The 27,684-nt window shown below is 40.8% G+C and overlaps 1 protein-coding gene across 3 annotated transcripts in view; it reads left to right on the top strand.

The window, feature by feature from the left end:
* arhgap29a (Rho GTPase activating protein 29a) overlaps nt 1–27,684 on the top strand; it is a 66,211-nt gene that overhangs the window by 34,624 nt on the left and 3,903 nt on the right. The window contains exons 1-18 of one of the 3 annotated variants that reach the window (XM_088322533.1): nt 472–648; nt 2,926–3,022; nt 3,109–3,181; nt 4,357–4,417; nt 6,154–6,294; nt 11,678–11,742; nt 11,816–11,926; nt 11,995–12,075; nt 12,149–12,331; nt 12,418–12,555; nt 13,667–13,827; nt 16,701–16,858; nt 16,942–17,055; nt 19,064–19,153; nt 19,226–19,389; nt 23,690–23,878; nt 26,715–26,852; nt 26,930–27,165. In XM_088322533.1, the coding sequence (XP_088178659.1) occupies nt 3,125–3,181; nt 4,357–4,417; nt 6,154–6,294; nt 11,678–11,742; nt 11,816–11,926; nt 11,995–12,075; nt 12,149–12,331; nt 12,418–12,555; nt 13,667–13,827; nt 16,701–16,858; nt 16,942–17,055; nt 19,064–19,153; nt 19,226–19,389; nt 23,690–23,878; nt 26,715–26,852; nt 26,930–27,165 (2,087 nt within the window). In that variant the 5' untranslated portion in view covers nt 472–648; nt 2,926–3,022; nt 3,109–3,124. Of the gene's footprint in view, nt 1–471; nt 649–2,925; nt 3,023–3,108; nt 3,182–4,356; nt 4,418–6,153; nt 6,295–11,677; nt 11,743–11,815; nt 11,927–11,994; nt 12,076–12,148; nt 12,332–12,417; nt 12,556–13,666; nt 13,828–16,700; nt 16,859–16,941; nt 17,056–19,063; nt 19,154–19,225; nt 19,390–23,689; nt 23,879–26,714; nt 26,853–26,929; nt 27,166–27,684 lie in introns of those variants that run through there. The other 2 variants (XM_088322532.1, XM_088322531.1) reach the window with 2 other exon arrangements.

Here is a 27,684-nt window from a genome sequence, read left to right as displayed (position 1 = left end):
AATTAAGAGTTTTAGCAGTGAACAGTCAATAATATTAAATCAAACTACTAGGTTGGGCCTCCTGAAGCGGAGAAAACACTGCACAATATTGTCTTTAACATGAAACCAGACTGGACGTCAGCCCTTTAGCGGTGGGCAGGAGCATTTGGTTTCTTTTTATTAAAACAATCATAACTTTTGATAGGATTGAGCCACAGACTTGCCAGGTACGGCCCGCGGGCTGTATATTTGACATGCCTGCGTTAGAGTGTTGTGCTTTTCCATTGAAACAATACCATTTTTTCTCAATGATGTAACTTCCGCTTTTGGACCGCTGGCTGGGTCCTGCGCAAGTACTTGCATTGTATTCCAACAAGGCTCAGGATGTCCTGTTGAGGGGTTAAGGGGGGTTGGACAGAAGCAGAAGCAACGTTAAAAGCTTAAATGAGTTTTGTGCGTCAAACAGCGGCGATGCGTTATTCCCATGGATCATTGGCCGCTCTGAGGGGAATTGCTAAGCCTCATCTTTGTTTTAATTTAAAGATTTTTGAAATTTTAATATGGGGTGTAGGTTTGCTTGACTGAGGATAATACAAGATAATGGAAACCATGCACATGCTATCTTGTTAATCAAGATTGGATTGCCTTCCGAATTGGACGAGGTTTGCGGTAGGTGATTATAATATCGTTGTCATAGCAATTTTTTATACAGTTTTTCCGTGTAGATAGATAGATAGATACTTTATTCATCCCCGCACATTTCCAGCAGCATCCCTGCGCTGAGAAAAATACAATAAAAAAGCAAAAATAATACAATATACAAATACCCAATGTGACGTGCTAATGCCCACTGTAGCGTGTTCTATAGAGTATCTAGATAGTGCTACACAGAATACATATTGCAATAAAATTCGGTAATATGCAATGTACGGGGTGTGGTTTAATGTGGGCTTTTACTCTGCCGGGTGGAGTTAAAGAGCCTCATGGCATGAGGAAGAAAAGATCTCTTCAGTCTGTCCGTGGTACAAGACAGTGACAGCAGTCTGTCGCTGAAGCTGCTCTTCTGTCTGGAGATAATGCTGCGTAGTGGATGTGATGAATTGTCCATGATCGATCGCAGCTTTTTCAGGGCCCGTCTCTCAGCTACTGTTGTCAGGCTGTCCAGCTCTGTGCCCACAACAGAGCTTGCTTTCCTCGCCAGTTTATTGAGACAAGAGTGTAATACGAAATTGAGGAAGTGTCTTTTTAGAATAGAATAGAATAGAATATACCTTTATTGTCATTGTTACAAAATGGGTTAACATATTGTGACAACGAAATTGGGCATTGCACTCCAGGTTCACATATTCACAGTGAGGATAAAAGAAACCAAGAAGATAAAGGAACAGAGAAGATAAGGTTATAAAACAAGGAGGATAAGGTTATAGTTATAATTTACACAATATTTACACAAAGAAATGTCGGCATGTAGGATGTTACATACAGTTTGGTATCGTAATACAGTTTGGTATCGTAAGCAATGTTCCCTCTAATTTTCCAGGGGTCTGAGCATTCACACAAAGTCGGTGAGCAACGCTTGAAACAACAGTGAGCAACCATAATCCCAAGTGTGGCAAGATAATTAATTATCAAACATGTCCAAAACTTGACATCAAGTTACATTTTTCTGAGTTTCCGGCAATGCAAAATTATTTTTCTCTTTTGAATGAATTGACTCATGTACTATTGCAATGGTTGTACGGCCTACACCCTTTTTTTTTTTAAATTCCTTCAAAAAAAAAATCTCATTGTGTTTATTTTTTCCAAGCTGTTACTTTTTTCTTTTTGTTCTCTATTTACTTTTTTCCTACATTTCTTTCTTTTCTTTTTTTCTGGCTTTTTTCAAGATTTTTCCTTCTTTTTTTCTCTTCCTTTTGTTTCTTTTTTCTCAGCTTTTCACTACTTTTTCATTTTGGTATATTTTTCTTTTTTGTTCTATTCCCCCCTTCCTTTAAGTCATTTTGTGCATAATTTGACTTAATATTTGGTCATGTTGGGATTAAAGAAGCAAAAACAACCGGAAGAGCTGTTTAGGACCCGAATACGCCGGTTCCTTTTAGTGAGCCGAGCCGAAGAAGCCGGTTCTCGACCGACTCTACTAACTTTACTCAACTTGGTTCTACTTCGACTCGACTTCAAAATACCGCATTTAGGACACAACGTCAGGGGAACCCGTGTATTTTTACCTTAATGCACTGTAACTTTGACTTAAGTCGCTTCTTAATTAGTAATTTCGAGCCCTGATTTTTGTGCGCTGGCTAGATTTTCTTGTGCGCTGAGAATGTGCGAGCAGTGCGCGATTGCGCACGCCCGCAGCTTAGAGGGAACACTGATCGTAAGGGTTGTGCGATATACATTTGGTGCAAAATATGGTAATGAATGAATCTAAAAAATATATATATGTTAGGGAAATCAAAGGGCTCCTTTTCGTACCTCAATTCCAAAGTAATCAAAGATATTTTCTTAATGACTCCGTCAATCATAAGTTTGCATATTAGTTGCGCTAGAAGTCTCCATTGTCTCTCAAAATTTCCTCGAGCAAGCGGCAAATACATCACCGATTTACTAGGCTTGCTTTCTTAGGATCTGTTTTATCCCCCCCCCTTGCTCAGTCAGGACAGGAAGGTTATTGCAAAGAATGATTACGACAATATTTACATCGGTGTTTTTTCCCCTATTCTGTCTTCAGTAATCGCCGTGTTTTGACTCTCTCAGGAAAGTACTGGATTTCCCGATTACAGCCTGTATATATACAGTTAGGCTGTTTTTGCTTATCCTTTCAGAGTTAACATTGTTTTGGATGCTTCTGGTGGGCCTCACCATTAGGGTTTTGGTGATTTGAGTCCATAACATAGGACGATGCACACAAAAGCTGGACTTATGCTTACCTCATCCCCATTTTGATAGGAGTGAATTTTGAGGAAGTGAACGAAGAGAACAAGCAAAGTCTCTTGGGCGACATTTACTCTGCAATTGACAAGTTGGCGGTCACTGTTGGCAATGTGTAAGTATCATGAAGTATATTCCACTTTACACACTGTAAAGGGCTTTTTTTTTGCATCCTAATTTTATGAATATTTTTGTTTCCAGGTTTTCTTATTTCCATATGGGCGATCTAGAGAATGGATCCGAGTTAGGGCTCCCTCTAACTAAGACGAGCAGGGTAAGTGGTGCCAAGAATGAATGAATGAATGAAAACTTTATTTCGAACATTAAAATAAAAACAGAACAAAAACAATAACACAACAACAAAATATTCTTACATAATATGTTCGAAAAGGGGTAGTAAGAAGCGAATGCTTATATTCCCTACCTCTTCATCTTCCCTATTAAATACAGCAATGATAATAACAATAATACTAATAATATTAATAATAACAGTTATGATAATAATAACAAGTCACATATTTTATACACTAATCATCATAGTACCCATCTATTAACGTTATAATTCTAATAGTCACTAAATGTCATTGTGACACCAATGATAATAACAATAAAAACAATAACAGTTACGATATAATAATAGAAACAATAACAACAAAGTCAACCATAGTTCTAGACGCACTATTCCCAATCTCTCGTATCAATCATACTCCATTGTCTTCATCTCTGTATTTCGCCAGTAATGTTTTTTTTGTATTTAAATTTTAAAGTGAATAGTTGGACATTGTTTGATCTTGTCTTTGTTCCAAAGTTTGACTCCACACACAGACACACGCATACTTTTCCTGGTGGTTCTCACCTTTGGGATTATAAATTCACTACAGCCCCTTAAGTTATAACTTCCCTCTTTCCGAGTAAATAATTTTTTGATGTTTTCTGGCACTATGTTTTTGTTGACCTTAAATAGCAGTTGTGCAGTGAAAAAATTTACTTAATCATCAGATTTTAATAATCTTGACTACAGGAAGAAAATATTAGTATGATCTCAATATCCTATCCTGTGTATGGTATGGTAAGTATGGTATAATGACAGTTTCTTGGAATCATTTCTGCACAAAAACATGAAACCATTCTGTACCAAAGACGATTAAGATATATTTTCAGTGCCTTGTACTTATATAAACAATTTTTCAAATTTAAGGTTAAGAAGTGTCCAAAAATAGATTTTTTTTCTCATTATTTTTAACTCGTAGAATCATTTTGTACGATAAGTTTGTTTTTAAACCTGTAGAAACTGATGAGTAATTTCATTTGTGTTTGTGGGTTGATTCCATTTTAAAGCAGTCGGTTTCCTACTAGTCTGAACTGATGATTTTGGTGCCAAAATATGTGTTGATCTCGAAGATTTCTTTCTTGAAGTGTTTTTTTTTTTGTTTGTTTATCTGGTTACAGTCTTTTGACAACCTGCCCTTGGAATCTGGAGGATCCGGCTCTGAGAAAGATGATCCGCCAGGTAAGACAGTTCTATTCAACACAAACATTGTATCCTATTTTCCGCACTTTATTTTTGTTCATTTATTAGGCGCATCTGACTATAAGGTGCATGGAATTAAAACTTCTTTAAGGGCTAGGGTTGCACAAAAGCTAAAAAAGTGCCATGTTGCGCATTGATTAATTGGTCAGAATATACCGCTGATAACGATTGTGTAACATTGGGATCAAACCCAAGTGGAGTCCGCCAGACCCCACCCCTAGAGATACAGATGACACATGGTGAGGCATGTTGTTATATCATCATCACACTTTTTAGTCACTGTACCAAATTGTTGATGTTATTTTTGGGCCGGGACACAAAAATAGTGTCAGACATTAAACCGCTCCGTGGTACTGCGAACCTGCAAAGTCTTTACGGAGCACATGGAATTCTGAACTGAATGACGAGCAAGGAATTGTGGGAAGTAAGTTGGTCATTCTGATCTGAATGGCGAGCAAGGAATTGTGGGAAGTAAGTTGGTCGTTCTGAACTGAATGAAGAGAACGGCATTGTGGGAAGTGTTTTGGTTGTCCTGAAACATAAAGATACGCATGGCCGCACATATTCGAAACGTTTGTCACGTACAATGCTTAGTTTGAGCTGAAAAAAGTGAGATAACCTTCTCTCTACTCTAACATATCTTTGAACCGGGATTGTTGTTGATAGTAATGAGTGGAGAGGTGTTGTAAAAGGATAGTGGCATGTTTAGACGCATTCTAAGGGATGGGCAGGGCACCTGTATGATGTGGCAGGGGTAAACCAGTGAAAGCTGTTGAACAGAACAGTGTGTTGTGCCACCCTGACCCGAGTGACATGGCCGCTTTCTTGTGTCCCGTTTCCTCTGGAGGGACAAAAGCATGACCAACTTAGGTGCCGAGTACTTAACTTGTGGGTGTTTGGGCATTTGGGTTGCCCATGGTCCAAAGATTTTTGTGTATGTTTTTCTCAATTTTTTCCCTTTTATTTTCTTTTTCTTTTATTTTCTTTGTTATTTTATGTGTTTCTATTGCTGTCGGTCAACCCTCTTGAGGGATATGACCAAGGTAAATAGATAGATAGATAGAGTTAAGATCTAATGATTTTTCATCGTCTCTATCACTAGGGGTCTAGTGGATAGAATCCGGTGCACCCTGTTGCTATTTGGGTCCAACTTCTGTTGTGTTTAATGTTTTGCAATTGTGAACAATCATCCACGTCCCAAGCGGCCTGGTGGTTAGGAATTGGTGCTCTTACCATTGTTAACTGGTTTGATCCCTGTTGCCACCATTGTTATGCAATTGTAATCAGCGATAACATTTATTGATTGATCAATAACTGCATAAATGTGGTAATGTATTACAAATTTTGTGCGCATATAAAACGCACCGGATTATTAGGCGCACGATCAATTTTCTGGCCAATTTTGGGGTCTGGAAAAAAATCGTTATTGCTTAGTGCAATTTCTGCTTATTATTCTCTGTACTGGAGATATTCTAAGTCTGTGTGGCACCAATATCAAGTAGTGGAGACTACTTATAAATCCATGCATTACTCGGGCGGCTGTAATGATCATCCACTCGTATTAGCCCGCATTTGCGTCAAGGTCATTGCGGGTTATGCCTTCTGGTTCACAGATATTACCAAGCGCGTAATGCTGAGAAGTATTACGAGCATCCTTATCATGTATAAGTTCCTCTTTTACAACCTCACTCGTGCAGTTCCTGTGATTGTCACAGCACCGTCGCTTCGAGTCGAAGACGTGGATAAGACGCTGCAGAAGCAGGACAACGGGGTGGAGTCGGCATTGCGCTACGCCAAGGCCTGGTCTAAATACACCAAGGAAGTGTTGGGCTGGGTGGAGAAACGTCTTAACATGGGTGAGTCCAAGAAGGATTGCGGGTTGGCTGTGTTCTAGGTGCAAAACTGCAGTCACTCAGAAATATTTGAAGTTGGTCAAGTTAGCATCGGTATCTTTACGATATGTCTTTATCTTTAGTTTCACGTGCATGAGGTATATTGTGGGTTTTAAACTGGAACATTTGACCAGAGTTCAAGTTTGAGCTCTATAACTCATTTTTTAAGCCTTTTCCAAGGAAACTACCGTAAATTCCGGACTATAAGCCACTACTTTTTTTCCCAAACATTCAACCCTGCGGCTTATTCAGTGATGCGGCCAATTTATGTAATTTTTCTAACAGCCGCCAGCGGCGCTCGAGTTCAAGGAACATAACGCATGACGTTGCTTACAAGCTAATCGCAATCGAGCAGTCCGATAAAGAAGGAAACAGAGCTACTGCACGTACTTTACCTTGCGTGCGTGTTGCTAGCTTGTTTTTGAATAAGGGAGCGTGGGACGACGTCTACATGATAAAGCCTCTTTCCAATACTGGGGAAGACGACTTTGATGACGTCAGTTATTAGGAGGAAGATGAGGACGGTTTGCCGTGATTTCTACAGGTGCCGTATATTTTTTTAACAGAGTCATTTTCTGTGTTGCGAGCGTGTTTCTAGTAGCGTTTTGCTACCCTTCACAGGCACGGTTTGCGATGAAAGTTATAATATTATTATTAAAGCTTTGAAAACTCTCTCGGTGTACCGTCTTTCTTTGTAAATATGTGTAACCATGTATAATATGTATTTGCAACTGTATATTTTTTGTAATGTATTTGTATTTATTTTGGACACTTATTCTGATAAGTCTTGCACTGACCAATTAAAAAGAAGGGGCGTAACAGACGCGGGGATGATGGGAAGTGGGGACCGGTAAAGGTGATTGTTTGTGGACACGGCAGACAAAAGTGGATAAATATTTTCCCCACCCTTACCTTTGGAAATATACACTTTTTTTCCTTGGATTACTTTTAACGGGACCTGGACTCTGCAGGTCTGCATCAAATCTTAACTACCGGTATCATTTTCCAGTCATTTGTCGGCTGTGGTTGTTAAACTGAATACTGTATACTCAGTTTTGGGTTAACTCATGTAGTTGTGTTGCTGATTTTAACGTGGGCGCATGCAGCTTATATACAGGTGCGGCTTGTGTGAGTACAAAAGCGGTTATCCTCCTAAAATGTGGTGGGTGCGGCTTATAATCAGGTGCGCTCTATAGTCCAGAATTTACGGTATGTTTTTTTTCGTCAAGTACCATTTGGGTATGACCTAAAGAATAAACGTAAACTGCAGAATTCCTCCCAGTATCTCGTCCTCATTGTAGTTTAAAAGTAAAAATGTCAACAAAGCGTGTTTCTAATAAGTGATCTGTCAACGGTGTGTTTCAGGGGCTGTTAACAGGACAGTAAGATATTTTGGGTGCAAGTCTTTTCAAAAATGAAATTGAATAAATGAACTGTATATTGGTGCAACATTTCTAAAGGCTTTTCCCTGGTAAGCTGTTTAATAGCATTAAAGAATAATACATTTCCAGTTGGGCACTTTTTTGAAAGAAGCCCTATGTGTAGGCTGTGTGTTTTTAGTGGATTATGAGCCAAGCATGTCACTAAATTTGATTTAATAAACCCTGTGCCTCTAATGATTAAAGAATGAAAAGAAAGCGGTACTGTATGTTGCCGAATAATAACGGTAGTTTAACCCAGTGTTTTTCAAGCCTTTTTGAAACAAGGTACACTTTTTTGTATTAAAAAGTTCCGAGGCACACCGTCCGTTGAAAATGTTTGAAATTGAAGTTATGTCAAATATTTCACTGTACTACCTCATAAGCAGATAATTAGTATATAAAAAGAAGAAAATTATACTTAAAATAAAAAAGAATGACGTGCTTTATTTTTGTTTATATTTTTTACAGTGCAATCTTGAACCTCTTTGTTAAACAAATGAAGTTATTAAATGTACTGTGCTACCTCATGAGCAGATAATTAGTACAGTGGAACCTCGGTTCTCGACCATAATCCGTTCCAGAACCCTGTTCGAAAACCGATTTGGTCGATCACCGAAAATCGTTTTTCCCATTAAAAGTAATGTAAAATCATTTTAATCCGTTCCAACACCCCTGAACGCTTACCATGCACGTAAATATGAAGCTAACCTAGGCTAATCGTACGTTCGCGTTAGCGTAATCTTCCGTACGAAAGATTACGCTAACATGAACGCGTACAACTAAAAAAATCAGGTCGTTTACACGTCATTTAGCACCCGGGTCTCCACAAAAAGTGGTGAGCGGTTAAAGGATAAAGAAAAGAATGATGAATAGGATTTCTTACCTTTGTGGTGCTCAGCAGAAGCCATGCTGTATGTATAGCAAGATCGGAAACTCGCACACCTTCTTCATATTTTGCTATTATTTATTTCTTAAATGCAATAGTTGTACGCACTACTCTTCTTTTTTCACCTGTAGCAACTTTGCTGCTTGCACCGACCTCCTTCGGAAGCATAATTAGGGGCTAAAACACTCCGTTCACCGATATCTAAAGCGAAAGCAAAATGAAGTGCGCGCGCACGTCATAACAGTTCTTCACGAGGGGTGGGGGCAATCTACACCCGTACGCCGCTCAGTATCGCCCCTAGCGTACCGGCGTTCGAACTCCGATTTTTTTGAACGAAAAGCGAAGCAAGAATTTCTCGAAATTTTTGGTCGAGAACCAATTTGTTCGAACTGAGAGGCGTTCGAAAACCGAGGTTCCACTGTATATAAAAATCTACTGCCACCTACTGATATGGATGACTATTACAATTCCTTGTCTGAAGAATGCAAAAATACTGAATAATGGCCTGATTTTTCAGAAAGATAAAATTGGGAAAATTCCAGTGGCACACGAGACAAGGTCTCACGGCACACTGGTTGAAAAACACTGCCTTACTGTAAATTCCCGAATAATAATGGTAGTTAACCTATCTTACTTTGTATTGCATCAACAGCAAATAACACCAAGAGTAATCCAAAAAAGTGAATTTTTGTCCGTTTTTTTCAATTAGTTTCTTCTTTATTTTGATCATGATCACTGCTGAATGTTGTTATTTTTTGCTTCATTTTCTATTTTTACATAACTTTTTATGCAAAAAAAAAATCTCTCTTTTGTACACATGACAAGGTTATGGTTGTTTGCCAGATAATAAACAACTATATAATTTTGTACATCTTGTTGGTGAAACAAAACATTTAGTAGAAACTATTGTAGAAATTAGGTGATTAAATCAAGGTCAGACTTTCAGGGATTTTTATACTCTTATCTGAGAGCCCTGCTTCAGGATGAGAACGCAGCATGTGAATTTTATTTTCTGCCGGTCGGTTAATGAATGGTGTTACTGTCATACTTAGTCAGTATCACGGTCAGCTCGGTGACACATGGCCCCCTGTGTAAAACCGTACAATGTGTGCATTATCAAGCTAGCTGAGAAAATGTTTGTCTTTAGCACATCCTCTGTAGCTAATGTTTTATGTGCGGATGACTACCGCTATGACTTGGCTTCATCTAGTCAAGTCAAGTCATATTTATTTGTATAGCACTAAATCACAAAGAGTCTCAAAGGGCTGCACAAATCAAAGACTATTGCAAACTCAAGACTCTTATGACACCATACCCTGATACTGTCAACATAAAATATAGGTTATTCATATGCTATAGAATATAAGTGTGTTTCAAGCCTAGATTTAAACAGTTCCACTGAGGTTGCAGATTGAATCTCAGGGGGAAAAGCATTCCACAGCACTGGGGCCCGGATGGAAAAGGCTCTCGAACCTGTGGATCTCTTCTTGGCTCTTGGGATCACTAGTAGACCAGCATTTTCAGAGCCAAGATTCCGGACCGGAACATAAGGGGAAATTGAATCTGAAAGATATGAGGGAGCAAGTCCTTGCACGATTTGGTATACTACAAACAGAACCTTCAAATCGCATCTTAAGCTAACACGGAGCCAAAGCAAACTTTCTTGTCTTAGTTAAAAGCCTCGCTGCAGCATTTTGTACCAGCTGAAGGCTCTTGATTTTGGACTTCAGGAGACCGGAGAGTAGTGCACAGGGTTGGGTAGGGTTACTTTAACTGGATTACTTTCAATTACTTTTGGATGACTCCAATAGCAAATATGCTAATAAAAGACAAAAGAAACTAAATATGAATCAAATGACTAAATTTTGTGCAGGCTTGGGGAGTAACGGAATACATGAAACGGCAAAAATGATGTTGGCAAGCTGTTTGGATTTATTTTCATTTTGTTTCTGTCGCATTTTATGTTCGTTTTGCCGGAGATCAAAGAGATCAAAGCCAGGAGAGAAAGCTTACCACGTGTTGTGAGTCATCATTTTATTCATATTTAGTTTCTTTTGTCTTTTATTAGCATATTTGGTATTGGAGCAATCCAAAAGTCATTGAAAGTAATCAAGTTAAAGTAACCCTACCCAACCCTGGTAGTGCAATACAGTAATCGAGACGGGAGGTAACAAACGCATGAATTATAATCTCCGCATCCGACTGAGACAGCATAGGGCGAATTTTAGCAATGTTGCGAAGATGGAAAAAAGCTGTTCTAGTAATATTCTTAACGTGTGTTTGAAAGGACAGATCGGGGTCCAATATGACACCTAAATTTTTGACTTAGTCACTCTGGGTGATATTGCATTTGTCAATTTTCAGAGCTGTTTTTGAGAACAAGTCACGGCATTTAGATGGACCAATACCTAGCATTTCGGTCTTTTTAGAGTTGAGGCGCAAGACGTTGAGTGACATCCATTATTTTATCTCAGTTAGGCAGGACTCCAAATTTCCACAATTTAGGAAGATATAGTTGAGTGTCATCTGCGTAGCAATGAAAACTGATATTATACTTATTATTATCTAAAAGTCTTTGCCACTGTTTCTGTTTTATTCCACATCCATCCATTATCTGCACTGCTTATCCTCAGTAGGGTCGCGGGGTGCTGGAGCCCATCCCAGCCATCCTCGGGCAGTGGGCAGAGGACACCCTGAACTGCTTGCCAGCCAGTCGCAGGAGACACAGGGACAGACAATTCGCTCGCTCATTCACACCTAGGGACAATTTGGACCGGCCAATTAAACTAACATGCATGTCTTTGGAATGTGGGAGGAAACCGGAGTGCCCGGAGGAAACCCACGCGAGCATGGGGAGAACATGCAAACTCCACACAGGAGGTTTGATCTCATGACCTCAGAATTGTGCCGCACACGCGCTAACCACTGCGCCGCCGTGCTGCCCACATATTATATTCCACATATTTTACAAATTTCAAGGCAGCTAAAAGAAATATTGATTTAAAAAATACATATTTATCTATATTGCATGTATTTACAGATATCGAGTTGGCAAAAAGCTACAACAAAATGGCTGAGTCTGCAAAGGCTCTCGCAAGCCAACAGGTGAGTCAAGACTTTGCGGCTCGGATTCCAACGCTTTGTTTGACCTATTTCCCGTCTCTCCTTTGTAATGAAGGAATTCATGCCTTTCCGGGACATCTACATGGCTGCTTTCAAAAACGACATCGAATACAGTAAGCTGGTACTCAGCACCACAGCAGTGCTGCAAAGCAACAAATTTATGCAGGTAATTTCCTCTTGTCTTTGAGTGACTAAGCCATACAAATATTCAGTACCGTTTTTGTTTTCGTCTAGCCTCTGATCACGCGAAAACATGAATTGGACAAACTGAGAAAAGAAATGAAAGAGCGGTGGCAGAGAGAGCAAAAGAAGCTGGTGATTTTTCGACTTTGCTAAGCAATTGTCAATGGAGGTGTGGTTGATAATCATCTTTTTGTTTTTTTTCAAGCACGAGGCGGACAGTGCTCTGAAGAAGGCTCGGCTGCTGCAGGATCAGCGCCAGGAAGAGTACGAAAAGGCCAAGGTGTCGACCAGCCGTCTGGAGGGGGAGCAGATGGGAGGAACCGGAGGAGCAACTGCTGCCAAACAATTGGAGAAGCGGCGCAGGTTAGAAGAGGAGGCCTTGCAGAAGGTTGGTTTGGGAAACAAATGTCTTCTTAATCCACGGTCTTCTGTATTGAGGAACCTTCACGAACCTTCACCCTCCTTCTATCGCAGGCTGAGGAGGCCAGGGCACACTGCGATGCTTGCCAGACCGACGTTGTGGTCAAAAATCTTGATTTGGCCAATACGAAGCGGGACATCATCACCCAGCTCAGAAAGATGATCTTCCAATGCGATCTTACCCTGAAAGCTGTACGTGCTTAATTTACTGTAAATTCCGGACTATAGAGTGCACCTGATTATAAGCCGCACCCACCACATTTTAAGAGGATAACCGCTTTTGTACTTACACAAGCCGCACCTGTATATAAGCCGCGTGCGCCCACGTTAAAACTTTTAACATAATCACAAAATTAACCCAAATCCTACTTTGAGTCCCGCGATTTTAACTGAGGGGGTTTGGGGTTTTTAAGGGTTATTGTTCTATCTTCGTTATTCATTATCCATTATCCGTTATCGGTCAGTTCATAATACGCTACAAAGCCTAGGAGCCGGGACACTTACTCTCAGCCAAAAGGCCAAGCTAAGGTCCCAGCCCTAAAGCCTTGCTGCGATCATTGCGAATGCACCGTTCCCTGGCATTTAGTCCATGCTCCCTGGGACGCGAGATGGTTGGCAATACAAATTCAGAACCACATCTGACATCCTTCATGATCATGGTATCTCAAATGCGATTTTAACTGAGCATAAAGTATTCAGTTCAACAATCACAGCCGGCAAAACGAACGAAAAATGATACCAGTAGTTAAGATATGATGCAGACCTGCAGAGTCCAGGTCCCGTTAAAAGTAATCCAAGGAAAAAAAGTGTATATATCCAAAGGTAAGGGTGGGAAAAATATATATCCACTTTTGTCTGCCGTGTCCACAAACAATCACCTTTACTGGTCCCCACTTCCCGTCATCCCCCGCGTCTGTTACGCCCCTTCTTTTTAATTGGTCAGTGCAAGACTTATCAGAACAAGTGTCCAAAATAAATACAAATGAATACATTACAAAAATATACAGTTGCAAATACATATTATACATGGTTACACATATTTAAAAAGAAAGATGGTTCACCGAGAGAGTTTTCAAAGCTTTAATAATAATATTGTTACTTTCATCCCAAACTGTGCCTGTGAAGGGTAGCAAAACGCTACTAACAACACGCTCGCAATACAGTTAACGGGTCTGTTAAAAAAAACATACCTTAGATCTAGAAATCACGGTAAACCGTTCCCATCTTCCTCCCTATAGTCCGGAATTTACGGTATTTTAAGTTTTACTTTGAGAACCACATAGAAGATAACTTTGTGTTCTAGGTCACGGTCAATTGGTTCCAGTTGCAGCAATCCCAGGTTGTGTCACTTCCTGTCAACCACCAGGGTCTTTGTGAAAACGCCAAGCTCTACGAGCCCGGGCTTCGATATGTGGAGTTTGTCCGGAGGTTGTCCCAAGAGTCCCACGAATCATCAAATGCGGGGTGAGATTTGGGACATAAAAGAAACGTGTATGGTCATAATATATCTTCAAAATCCTTCTGAAGTCTGTGAGTCTCTTGGTCTTTATCTACCTCTCTCTTTTTCACTCTTTCTTTGTCTCTCTCTGTCTCCATGTTTTGTGTATTTGCCCTTTTCCCATTTCCCATGTATTTTTCTCTGTTTCTTTTCTCTGTCTCCTCTCTTTCTCTCCTTAACTGTACCTGTATATCTGTTCCTCTCTCTCTCTCTTTGTCTTTCTCCCACTTTCTCTCTCTCTCTCTCTCTCTCTCTCTCTCTCTCTCCCTGTCTGTTATCCCCTGTCTGTCAGTGTCTTTGTCTCTCTGTTTCTCCCTCTCTCTTGGTCTCACTTTTCTGTCTCCCTTTATTTGTTTTTTCCCCCCTTTTTCCTTTCCCAGTTTTCTTTCTCTCTCTGTAGCTTTGTCTCTTTTCTCTGTCCCTGTATCCGTCTCTTTAACCCTTTATCCTTTTTCCTTGCATTTTACTATATCTCTGTCTCCTTTTTCTGTCTCTCTCTATCTCCTCTCTTTCTCTCCTTCACTGTCCTGTATATCTGTTCATCTCTCTCCCTCTCGCTGTCTTTCTCCCTTATTCTCTTCTTCTCTCTGTTTCTCCCTCTCTCTTGGTCTCACTTTTCTGTCTCCCTTTATTTGTCCCCCCCCTTTTTTTTTCCTTTCCCAGTTTTTTTTCTCTCTCTGTAGCTTTGTCTCTTTTCTCTGTCCCTGTATCTGTCTCTTTCACCCTTTATCCTTTTTCCTTGCATTTTACTATATCTCTGTCTCCTTTTTCTGTCTTTCTCTGTCTCCTCTCTTTCTCTCCTTCACTGTCCCGTATATCTGTTCATCTCTCTCCCTCTCGCTGTCTTTCTCCCTTCTTCTCTTCTTCTCTCTGTCTGGCATCCCCTGTCTGTCAGTGTCTTTGTCTTTCTGTTTCTCGCTCTGTCTGTGTCTCTCTTTTACTCTCTTTTTTCTCCCTCTCTCTTGGTCTCACTTGTCTGTTTCCCTTTATTCGTTTCCCCTCCTTTTTCTTTACTCAGTTTTGTTTCTCTCTCTCTGTAGCTTTGTCTCTTTTCTCTGTCCCTGTATCTGTCTCTTTCACCTTTCTTCCCTTTTCCCTGCATTTTACTAGATCTCTGTCTCCTTTTTCTGTCTTTTCTGTCTCCCTTTTCTGTCTCGCTTTTTTCCCCCCGCTTTTTCTTTTCTCAGTTTTTTTTCTCTCTCTCTCTCTCTCTCTCTCTCTCTCTCTGTAGCTTTGTCTCTTCTCTCTCTCTCTATCACCCTTTTTCCTTTTCCCTACATTTTACCATATCTCTGTCTCATTTTTCTCTCTTTCTCTGGCTCATGTTTCTCTCCTACACTGTTTCTATCTCTCTTTGTCTTTCTTTCTCACTTTGTTTCTTTGTCTCTCATTCTGCGTTTTCCTCTCTGTCTCTAATAAGGCGTCATTTTGACAGGTTGAAAATTGGGCCAAAAACCACAGCAGCAAGTTGTCCTTAAGAATCTAGTGTGGCACTTTAAGAGAGAGAGAGAGAGAGGCAGAGAGACAAGTTTAGTGTCCATACATAGTTTTAGTATACATTTTTATAAACGTTCATCCATTGAAAAAAAAAAAAAGTTTGGCGATAGAGAAGTTTGGGCTGATTAAAATTTTAGGCCCGACAAGGGCTAAAATTCGGTCCCGGCTCAGGGTTTCGCTTAAGTTCTGATATCTGTGGTTTGATTACTTTTTTTATGTACTAGGTCAGGGGTCAGCAATCGTTTAACCCTAACCCTTTCATATTTCCTTGTAAATCAGTGTGGCAGTGTGTTTTTTTCAGTGTGTTTTATATCCAACAGAGCTGTAATTTTACACAAGTCCAAATATACAACATGGATATACATTGAAATCGTATAACTCACCAATTTATCTTCCACCGGTTCTTGTTCATCAATCAACGAAAAATCGAATGTGAAAAGGCAAGTGGAAAGGTCTGTAGCCATCCATGACTTCAACTTTTTACCACAAGAATTAACCAGAATCAACCATTCTTATCAACAATGAACAACAATCAAAAACAAGTGATATGGACAGCTACCATACCATTCATCAATGATATCTTGTTGCAGAAAATATAAAAACTTGAAATAATGGCAGCAAAGCAGAAGGCACACGCTCACACACGCATATACTCACGCTTCTTAAAAATATTTGCCATCAGTAAATGGTTTTCTGTGCTTGTCTATGCAGTGAGCAATGTGATAACTTGCTTCAGTGGTGGTGTTTTTAGCGGTGACAAAGGTTTTCAGGGTCTGTGTTTATTGGCCATACCTGGACACTGCGTGTTTTAATGTCTCGGTCTTGTCAGACTCATCCTTGAATTCATGTTCATGTTTCGTCTCGTAACGTCGTTTAACACTTGCTGTGCGAGGTTCAACGCTCTCGAGGCATAATGCACAAACAGCACGGTCATTTTTCTCACAAAGCCCCATTCGTCTGTCCACGCTTGCTGGAAAGAACGAGATGTTTTCGTTGGAGGAGCCGTCATGATTCGTTCATTTATCGCGCGCGTGTGTTTCGTTGGCTGGGTTAAAACACATAGCTCCCTTCTGCGAGGCGCCGCGTAAACACATACTCACACACGAAGCAGGAGGAGGACGGGCGCTACCGTAAACACGGCGCGCAACTGAAAATGTCTAAATTTCAGGTAAAAATGCACGTTTTTTAAATATAACCGTTATTATTTTGCCGTCCGCTCACGTGCCATTTGTTAACCCCTCACGTGCCACTGCTGACACGCGTGTCATAGGTTGCCGACCCCCTGTTCTAGCTTATTTATTATGGCAACATTGTACAATTTCCAACATCTTATTCTTTTCGGTAGAATCCAACTCTCCCAGCACACACTAAGCGGCAGTCATTCATTCCACGGACACCTGACATCCGACTTCCTAAGTACAGACGAGAACGACGGGTCCAACCCTGCCCAGCAAGCCAAGATCGCAGAGCGGCGCTCCAACAGCCATACTGACATTCAAGGTATTATCAACCCTTCAGATTTACTTTGAAGATGATTGAAAAGCAATCAAACCACTGAGGAGAATCTCTCTTTGAAATGGCAGCACTTCGGATCCGGAACTGGAATTCCAGTCAGGGAGGAGGAATGTGCAGTGACTCTGAAAGTGGAGGAGGGAGCAGCGAGTCCCGGTCCCTGGGGTCACCCGGTGCAAGCCCAGGTAGGGAAACGTTTAAAGCATCAGTCCTCAAATTACGGCCCTCCTCCATATTTGGTCCGGCCCCCTGAACGAAATCAGGGAGAATTTCTACGTGCATTTTCATTTTTCTAAACCCCAAAAATGACTCAAAGTCTGAATCCACGTTTTTGGTGGTAACAGGATTTCAACCAAGGTCTTGTCGGTGAGAGTCCCAAACTCTTACCACTGAAGTTCTAGTGATATAGATGACATATGAAAAGGCATTGGGTTTTATCATTATCATGCTATCTTTAGTCACAGTACCAGAGACACATTTCCCCTTGCATTTCACATTCATCCATCCATCCATCATCTGCACCGCTTATCCTCAGTAGGGTCACGGGGGTGCTGGAGCCCATCCCAGGTATCTTCGGGCAGTGGGCAGGGGAAACCCTGAACTGGTTGCCAGCCACTTGCAGGGCACACAGGGACAGACAACTCTGTCTAGGGACAATATGGACCATCCAGTTAACCTGACATGCATGTTTTTGGAATGTGGGAGGAAACCGGAGTGCCTGGAGGAAACCCACACAAGCACGGGGAGAACATGCAAACTCCACACAGGAGGTTCGATCTCATGACCTCAGAACTGTGCCGCACACGGGCTAACCACTGCTTCAGAAATTAAATATCAACACTATTAATGAAATAAATAATATCCAAATAACATTATTTGGGTATTATCAGAAGCAATTCCATAAACGTTCTGTTGTCTTTACAAGACCCAGACCAATGGACCACCAGTCATACAAACGACTTGTGAAAACACAGCAGATTTTATCTCATTGTCACACTATTTTTAGACAGGGTACCAGAGACCAATGCCAACTTTGTTCTGCATTTCAAATTTTACAAGGATAACAAATTCTATTATGTTCTTCTGTTATATCTAAGCATTCTAAGTAAAAGTTTGTTGTTGTTGTAAAATGTGAGGGCAGCACGGCGGCGCAGTTCTGAGGCCATGAGATCGAACTTCCTGTGTGGAGTTTGCATGTTCTCCCTGTGCTTGCGTGGGTTTCCCCCGGGCACTCCGGTTTCCTCCCACATTTTAAAAACATGCATGTCAGGTTAATTGGCTGGTCCAAATTGTCCCTAGACAGAGTTGTCTGTCCCTGTGTGCTCTGTGACTGGCTGGCAACCAGTTCGGGGTGTCCCCTGCCCACTGCCCGAAGATAGCTGGCATGGGCTCCAGCACCCCTGCGACCCTACTGACGATGAGCGGTGCAGATAATGGATGGATGGGTGAATGGACACCCATGCCCTGGTTTATAGCACGATAAATCTTCGCTCAATACCATTTTTGGGACCCATTGTTGTAAAACACAGGTATCAAACAGGCGGCCCGTGGGCCAGATCAGGCCCACTAAGGGATTGAATCCGGCCCGCGAGACAATACTCAGAGAAGCGCCAGAGAAAAACAAGCTGCAGGTTGAAATATGTCAATGTTGCCAAAGCCAGGTGCCTCTCACAAAGACACTGTACTTGTATTTATTTCTCTCCCTCTCTTTCTTTTCCACCCCTTTTCTCCCACTCTCTCTGCCTCTTTCACTCTCTGTGTCTCTCTTTTTCTCTTCCTTTGTTGATCTTTGTCTCTCTCTCTCTCTGTGTCTTTTAACATCTTTTGGTGTAACTTCTTTTTTTCCTTTTCTCTTTCACTCTTCATATCCTTCGCGCTTTCTTTTCTCTTTTCTCTCCTGTCTTTCTATTTCTCTTTGGATTTCTTTCTTCCTCTGCCTTTCTTTTCCCCCTCTCTCACGACTTTTTATCTTTTGTTTCTCACGCTCTTTCCCTCTCTCTCCTTTTCCCTCCCTCTTTCTCTTATCTCTTTATCTCTTTTTCTTTGTCTTTTATCTACTAGTCCGTATGTTTGTTCTATTGTGTGGCCCCCAAGTTAAAATGAGTTTGACACCCCTGTTGTAAAACGATCTCAAAATGGATTTGCGACTGCATACCGTGTGGATTTATGAGCGTGTATCGTCATACTTTCTAGGAGACTCGAGGAGACTGCCCAGATCGCCCTCCACTGGCACCATGTCTTCTGCCGATGACCTGGATGAGCCCCAATCTCCTTCCGATAATGGTTCGTCAAACGAAAACACGGCACCGATTTCAAATCTCGGATGAGTTCACTCAGTTGTCCGTCACCTTTCAGGTTTAAGCGATCTTTCGATCGAGGCGGCCGGCTCCCCACGGCCTTTTCGGAACACCCAGATGTCGAAAGCTGCCCAGTCACACAAGTTGAGAAAACTTCGGGCTCTCTCCAAGTGTCGACAGTGCGACGGGCTGGTAGCGTTTCAGGGAGCCGAGTGCGAGGAGGTAAACCTTTCCCCCACACTCTTCAAGGGACAGTGTGTAAAACCATTATTGATTTAAATGATAGTAAAAAATGCGTGATACATCATATACAGCAGGGGTGTCAAACAAGCAACCCGCGGGCCGGACCAGGCCTGCTAAGGGATTGAATCCGGCCCGCGAGACAAGCGCAAGAGAAAAACGAGCTGCAGGTTGAAATATGTCCACTTGATTTTGCCGAAGCCAGGTGGCTCTCACAAACGCTGTACTTGTATTTCTCTCTCTCTCTCTTCCTCCCTTTCTCTCTCTCTCTCTCTCTCTCTTTCTCTCTATTTTTCTCTGTCTTTGTTACTCTTTGTCTTTTTCTCTCTGTGTCTTTTTACTTTTTTTTGTTCTTCTTCCTTTCCCCTTCTCTCTCTATCCCCTTCTCTCTTTCTGTCCTCTTTTCTCCCCTTCTCACTTTCTATTTCTCTTTGGATTTCTTTCTTCCTCTCTTTCTTTCCCCTTTTCTCACAGTTTTTTTTTTGTCTCTTTTGTTTTTCACGCTCCCCCTCTTTTGTCTTTCTTTCTTCTACTTTTCTCTTTTTTCTTTTTCTCTTTTTTTTTCCTTCTAATCGACTAGTCTGGCCGACGACAGAACGTTTGTTCTATCGTGTAGTTAAAATGAGTTTGACACCCCTGATATACAGTAATCCCTCGCTATAATGCGGTTCACCTTTTACGGTTTCACTGCTTCAGGGATTTTCATCATGCTTAATGTTCTGCATTCTGATTGGCTAAACAGTTTTTAAATTTGTTGGCATTTAAAAAGTTTATTTGATTTAATTGTAAAATAATTGTAATGTCAAGTCATGTTTATTTGTATAGCCCTTTATCACAAGGAGTCTCAAAGGGCTGCACAGACCACAGATTATTGCAAACCTCAGACTATTATCCCACCATGCCCTGATCTAAAACTTACATGAGGGCAAGGAAAAACTCAAAAACCTCAACATGAGGAAAATGAGGAAACCTTGAGAACGGACCACACATGAGGTAATCCCCCTTTTAGGATGACCAGACTGCAACGGATGGTGCAATAACAATTAATACACCGATATTGTCAACATGAAGCATAGTTCATTCATTAGCTATGGTATAGAAGTGTGTTTTAAGCCTAGATTTAAACAGTAAATAAATTAAGGTTTATTAATTTACTTAAGACGAGCCTCACCTAGAGGGCGCCGACATACGTTTCCACTATGTTGCTGCTACGGGTACCCAAAAATCCAAAACATCGCAAAAGGCTGAACAAAAATAATGAAAAGAGATGTTGAGAGTTATTTTGGTCACATTTGTTTTGTTCTGTGTGCTTTTTAGCACTTGTTTTCGATTGCACTACACAATACAGTGACATTTAGTGGTCAAATAATACACACTGTCCCTTTAATGAATCGAAATCAGGAAGGGCTTCTGCCCCTTTGTGCATAAGAAATGTCCCGGAGAATTAATGCATCATAAAAGCTTTTTTTATCATATGAAAAAGTAATGGACCACTCATGAGATCAAACCTTCCTGTGTGGAGTTTGCATGTTCTTTCCGCGCTTGCGTGGGTTTTCTCCGGTTTACTCCCACATTCCAAAAACATGCATGTCAGGTTATTTGGCCGGTCCAAATTGTCCCGAGGTGGAATGAGCGAATGAGTTGTCTGTCCCTGTGTGCCCAGCAACTGGCTGGTAACCAGTTCAGGGTGTCCCCTGCCTACTGCCCGAAGATAGCTGGGATGGCTCCAGCACCCTCGTGACCCTACTGAGGATAAGCGGTGCAGATAATGGATGGATGGATGGCTATTCCCCCAGTGTCAAGTTAGGGGAAAGAGTCAGTGGAAACGAGCGACCTAAGAAGTATTCTAAGAAGTGGTGTCCCCCACTGCTTTTTGAGGTCAAGATTCTTTCCACTTTTATTATATAACTCTAAGAACAAAGGAGAAATAGAGGGTTAATTGATGTTTTTTTTTCTCCACGGAAATGGGTTATGTAATACTGCCTGGGTGTTTTGACAAGTAAGTGACGGAAGAATGCAAGCGCCTCGGATCTTGGAATGTCTCCATCCCATTACTTCAAAAGATTGGAAGACAGAAGGCCAATTTGTTTTCCTGGAAGGGTTGACCAGAAGAGGAGTCGTTTCATGTTTTTGTCTAAGAACCATTTCGAAATGATGCTACGTTATGTAATCTGAGTTGTGCAAAGACATAATAGCAGTAAGTTCACATTTTTTAAGTTCTATGTTAGACGGGAAGCTGGAGATTTTTTTTTCTATGACAAACGGCGGGGAATCAAAGTCATAATTAAACAGGTTTTTATTTTTTAATTGTTTATTTTCGCCAGATGGTTTTTGTGTACCTGTAGGAGCAAGATGGTGAACAATCATGTCAATTCCCTCTAGGTGAGGATAGGTAAAATACATGGACATTTTTCAACCTACAATATTAGAAAAAATGCATATTTATATGATAGTTAGTGTGTTTTTGTTATTTACTCGCCTCTTTACCATCACTGTATGTCTCAGGACCCATAGCTAGGAAAAAATATAGTATTCACTAACTCGCAAAGTCTTTACAAGGCAGAAGAGATTTTGAAGTGAAGGAGGAGGAAGGCATTGTGGGAGGTAATTTTGTCATTAGCATATAAACATTTTCATAATACCACGAGGCAAACCAATAGCATTTTATATGACGTCCGACCAATAAGCATCTTATGGACTTATAAGCACTTGAAACTGCGTAACATAAATTTTTAACACTTTTGAGTTTGTGAAATAATTGGTTCTTGATGTGGCATAGAGGGCAAAATGCTGTAAAAAGGGGTCGAAAACATCCCACTGTAAAGTGAAAATGTCTTTAAACGGAGATGTGCATCCCAATGATGTACTGTATTGTCATTGGTGTTTTGGAATGACTCTGGCAATAATAGTTTATTTATCTCCAATATTATGCTGAGGTATTCTAATCAATCAAATGTACCATGCATAATTGAGTGAATGCTTTTACATTATTGGGTTATTCTAAATAAGTGTGAAGCACATTGTAAAGTGCTTTGAGAGGTCTTCAGTGAATTGAAAATCGCTATTTAAATGCAAACCATTTACCATTTACATTTCAAACGGTTTTTCAGAGTCTAATTACCGTATTTTCCGCAGTATAAGGCGCACCGGGTTATAGGGCGCACCCCCAAAAAATAGTTTTTGGTCCTATATTTTCCATGCATAAGGCGCACCGGATTATAGGGCGCTACAATGGGAACGTCGACAAAACAGTCAGATAGTTTGGTCCAACTTATTACCCCCTTAACATTCCAAAAGCTTGCAAAGAAGCAAATACGTGTCTCAGACATGTACGGAAACAGTGTCTGTACGATGTCACCAATAACTCAAATGCATCGTTCCAAATATCATTCGGAAGGTTAAAGTCTTGAGATTCAAGAAATGCCAACCATTCCTTAGTTTCTATTTTACTTTTTGCTGGCAACTGTGTGGGCAGCAAAGTAAGAATTTTATTGTGCAGAGAAACTGGGTTCTTTACTGTACATATGACAATAAACACTTTGAATTGAATTGAGTTTAAAAATAGACTCATCACAGAAACATCAAGATCGTTCTAAAACAAGATACCGGGAAAATATAAAGCCGCATAGCTTACCTAAGTTCTCTTGCAGCCATCACGTTCAATAATGATACGTAACCATGGTCTTCTTACAACCGTGAGTGTAGTAAATCCAGGAGAATCAAATATTTACAAATACAGAATAGTAAAAAATGTTTTCTCTATGCCGTAGTCCAACCCAACGTGTGATTCACATTCATCTTTTTCGGCCAATTGCAGGCTTTGTTTCGCCCCTTTAGCCTATGCGAGCCTGTAAATGACAAAAAGGATCCGCCCCCTTTACCTCCGAATAACTTTAGCCAATAGTGACTGATTCAAATGATGATTGACACATTGGTTAGGAAATGAAACGCCGGTATATAAATCCCAGCATACACCGCGGACGACTTCGCCTTCGGGGGAAAATCTAGTCGGCGGCTGCTTGCCTTAGTTGCAAGACTTTGCGACTTAATATTGATCCATATATAAGGCGCACTATATTATAAGGCGCATGGTCAGCTTTTGAAAAAAATAAAGGCTTTTAGGTGCGCCTTATAGTGCGGAAAATACGGTATTTATAAGAGGTACTTATTTCTGTTTTATAAAATTGTCAAAGTATTCCGTAGAATAAAGAGGGGTTTGGTCAACAATTAAGCCGATTCTGATTATATTACTCTTCAAATGATGAACTGAAATATTTTCCAGTGTTCACTAGCTTGCCACAAGAAGTGCCTGGAGAGCTTGGCGATCCAGTGCGGCCATAAGAAGCTCCAGAGGAAGCTTCACCTCTTTGGTGTGGACTTTATGCAGACGGCAAACAACAGCCAGGACGGCATTCCCTTCATTATCCGCAAATGCACGTCGGAAATCGAAACCCGAGCGCTCAATGTGAAGGTATGTAGAAAAACGATTGGATGTACCATACTTGCTCGTGTGTAATGCACACTTGTGTATAACGTCAGTGTCTGAAACTCATAACAAAAAGTTAGCGGACACCAGGGCAGACAACTCTGAAAAGTCGCCTGCCCCATTTTTCTCAACTTGAAACACAATATGACGACTCATCGCAAAAAAAAAAAAAACATTGTTGCAAAGTATTAAGGATTGATAATCAGAATATATAACAGAACATTTTAAAATTAAGTTTATTATAAATCTACTTATAACATTCATTGCATGTATATGACATCGCTGTTTTCCATCTGCCATCAGTATATACCTGTATTTACTCATTTTCATTCATGCAATGTTTGCGTTGCGCCGTCTGCTACAAGCCACGTGAACTCCTCTTTCCACCATGCTTTTAATGTAGGTTTACGTTTTGTAGCGTCATCAATTTTGTTAGCTTCTTTTGAATCTTTCTTCTGGGGCTGAGGTTTTGGCTTGATTCCTAACCACTTATCCATTTTTCTTGTGTTCTCTGTGCGTCTACTTTGTAAATTGATATGCAAATGCACGACCTTATAGCGTTCGGGAAAGTCCGTAAGCACTAAGTTATTTGATGCTGGCTTCTGATCGGCTGCTGAGTTTGCAAATTGCTAAACGAACCAGAATTCCGGAATTTCCAAATGGAATAAATATTTCCAAATCAGAATAATGCAAACGTTTGATTTGATGGAAAAATCAGCTGGGTTTTTTTTCTCTTGAAAAACTTGCTGGCCACCCGGGCAGAGACCTTGTATAAGTTGTACACCTGACGTAAAAGATGCACGATAACGTGCACTCTTAGTTTTGGATTTACTTGTTCTTGTTCAATTTCAGCAATCTTAGTGACGAACGTTGTTGAACACGTGCGGTCATGATAAAAATAATTTACTGTCAACTATAAACACAATACCAAAACAAAATTGTACAATATTCATCCAATGTTCTTCATGTCAAGTCAAGTCATTTTTATTTGTATAGCCCTTAATCACAAAGAGTCTCAAAGGGCTGCACAGGTTATTGCACAGACTAATTATTACAGACTATTATTACACCATCCCCTGATCTGAAACCAACATGAGGGCAAGGAAAACTCAAAAACCTCAACATAAGGAAAATGAAGAAACCATCATCACCAAAGTATTGTTTACCTTCTCGTCCTTTTAATTTTTTTTTTATTTCAGGACGACTTTCTGTTTTCTAACATTTGTCTCTCGTATAGCTAAATACAGCTTTGAGCTTGAAAGAGGCGTCTTATGCAAAACGTTTCCTCTCTGAGTTGCCATCTAACTAATACCAACATATTGTTAAATATACGAAGAAGACAGAATTGAAACTTCATAACTCTACATTTTGGTAATTGCGCAAAACAGCAATGATTGATTCACATTTCAGTGTGGGCAAAGCTAGGGAGGAAATCCACGAGCCACCATGAATTACCGTATTCATTATAGAACGTTCATACAAATGATTTTGATATTGTTACCAAAAATAGACCATAGGTGTCTTGTGTGATGTAATTTCTGGTTGCAATTCCTGGTTGATTATGGTCAGTGATATACCGTGAAGAAAATAAGTATTTGAACAGCCTGCTATTTTGCTATTTCTCACACTTGGAAATCATGGAGGGGTCTGAAATTTTCATCGTGGGTGCATGTCCATTGTGAGAGATAAACTAAAAAGAGCTGGGACCTCTGTTTCCAAGGTCACTGTAGGTAATACACTAAGATGTCATGATTTGAAATAACGCATGGCACGAAAGGTTCCCCTGCTTGAACTAGCACATGACAAGGTCCGTCTTAAGTTTGCATATGACCATTTGGATGATACAGATGAGACCAAAATAGAACTTTTTGGTCATAATTCCACTATGCGTGTTTGGAGGAAGAAGAATGAAGAGTACAATCCAAAGAACACCATCCCTACTCTGAAGCATGGGGGTGGTAGCATCATGCTTTGGGGGTGTTATTCTGTACATGGGACAGGACGAGTGCACTGCATTAAAGAGAGGATGACTGGGGCCGTGAGATTTTGGGCAATAACCTCCTTCTCTCAGTCAGAGTGTGGCTGGGTCTTCCAACACGACAACGACCCGAAGCACACAGCCAGGAAAACCAAGGAGTGGCTCCGTAAGAAGCATATCAAGGTTCAAGCATGGCCCAGCCAGTCTCCAGACCTGAACAGGAAATCTTTGGAGGCAGCTCAAACTCCGTGTGTGAAAGAAAGTGAGAAAGAAAGACAGAGATAGATAGAAACAGTGGAGGAGAGAAAGAGATGAGTCAGAGACAGAAAAGGAGACAGCCCAGTACCTGACTGATCTAGGCCTAGAGAAGATCTAGAGAAATTCGGTGTGTAGGAGTGAGCCAAGATCCCTCTTGCAGTATGTGCAAACCCGGTGAAAAACTACAGGAAACGTTTGACCTCTGTAATAGCAAACGAAGGCTACTGTACCAAAAATTAACATTCATTTTCTCAGGTGTTCAAATACTTATTTGCACACAAATAAATTGTTAAAAAAAACATGTATTGTGATTTCTGGATTTTTTTAGTTTATCCCTCTCACAGTGGACATGCACCTATGATGAAAATTTCAGACCCCTCCATAATTTCTAAGTGGGAGAAATAGCAAAGTAGCAGGGATTTCAAATACATATTTTCTTTACTTTCATTGTTCAATTGTTGCGCAAATATGGTGATATACCTAAATGCACATAAACTTTGAGTTCTTTTTTTAGTCGGAAAAAATGTGCGTTATATATGAATAAATACTATGGTTCAGTTACTTATGGAACTTGGTCATCAAAAGGGTATCTACCGCCTGAATGGTGCCAAGTCTCGTGTGGAAAAACTGTGCCAAGCATTTGAGAACGGAAAGGACTTGGTTGAAATGTCTGACCTTTACCCCCACGACATCAGCAACGTTCTCAAACTCTACCTGAGACAGGCAAGTCAATGGTCTCACAATGTTTTTAAGCTCAAAATTAATTTCTGAATATGCTCCTTGGTATTTTTTTTTTGCAGCTTCCAGAGCCGCTCATCCTTTACCGCTACTACGACGAGCTTATCGGTTTGGCCAAAGAAAGCCAAAGTGGAATAATTGAGGATTTGGAGGCATTCCGTCTCAGCTCCTCCCCGATAATGCCGGCTCAGGTCGGCGTGGAGCTGAACCGAGTCCTCTTCAAGCTCAGGGACCTTCTAAGGCAGCTGCCGACTGCTCACTACAAGACACTGCAGTTCCTCATTGGGCATCTGTACCGGTAGGCTGCTCCTATCCCAAAAATACATTTTAATACAGAAAAAAGACTTGTTAAGCAAAAGTACTGTGTTTTTAGGACCACAAGGTGCCTCTGATAACCCCAAATTGGCAAGCAAATTGAAAGTGTGCCTTATATGCTGTGCGTGTTTATATACCACAACATATGGTGGATAACATTGGAAATAAACACAGTATTTGGCAGCTAGAGGCGATAAAAGCCTTCGGTACCGTCTGTAATCATGGGAAATGTAAACTCTCTTCCAAATAAGACCGACGAACTGGCTGTGCTGGTGAAAAACATCAAAGCGTACAGGGAGTGTTTTACGGAAACATGGCTCACGTCTAGCATCCCGGACGCTAACGTGGAGCTACCCGGCTTCAGCGCTTTAGGGCAGACAGAGACACAAAAGCCTGAGGGAAGCGGAGAGGAGGCGGACTCGCTATCTACGTGAACACGAGGTGGTGTAACCCTGGGCACAAAGATTTCCATCTGCCGCAGGGACGTCGAAATTTTGGCCTA

Source organism: Urocampus carinirostris, chromosome 18 (genome assembly GCF_059441175.1).
Source record: "Urocampus carinirostris isolate Australia breed hairy pipefish chromosome 18, RoL_Ucar_1.0, whole genome shotgun sequence".
NCBI lineage: Eukaryota > Metazoa > Chordata > Actinopteri > Syngnathiformes > Syngnathidae > Urocampus > Urocampus carinirostris.
The sequence above is the reverse complement of the archived record's forward strand: the minus strand, read 5'-3'. Positions and strand labels throughout refer to the sequence as shown.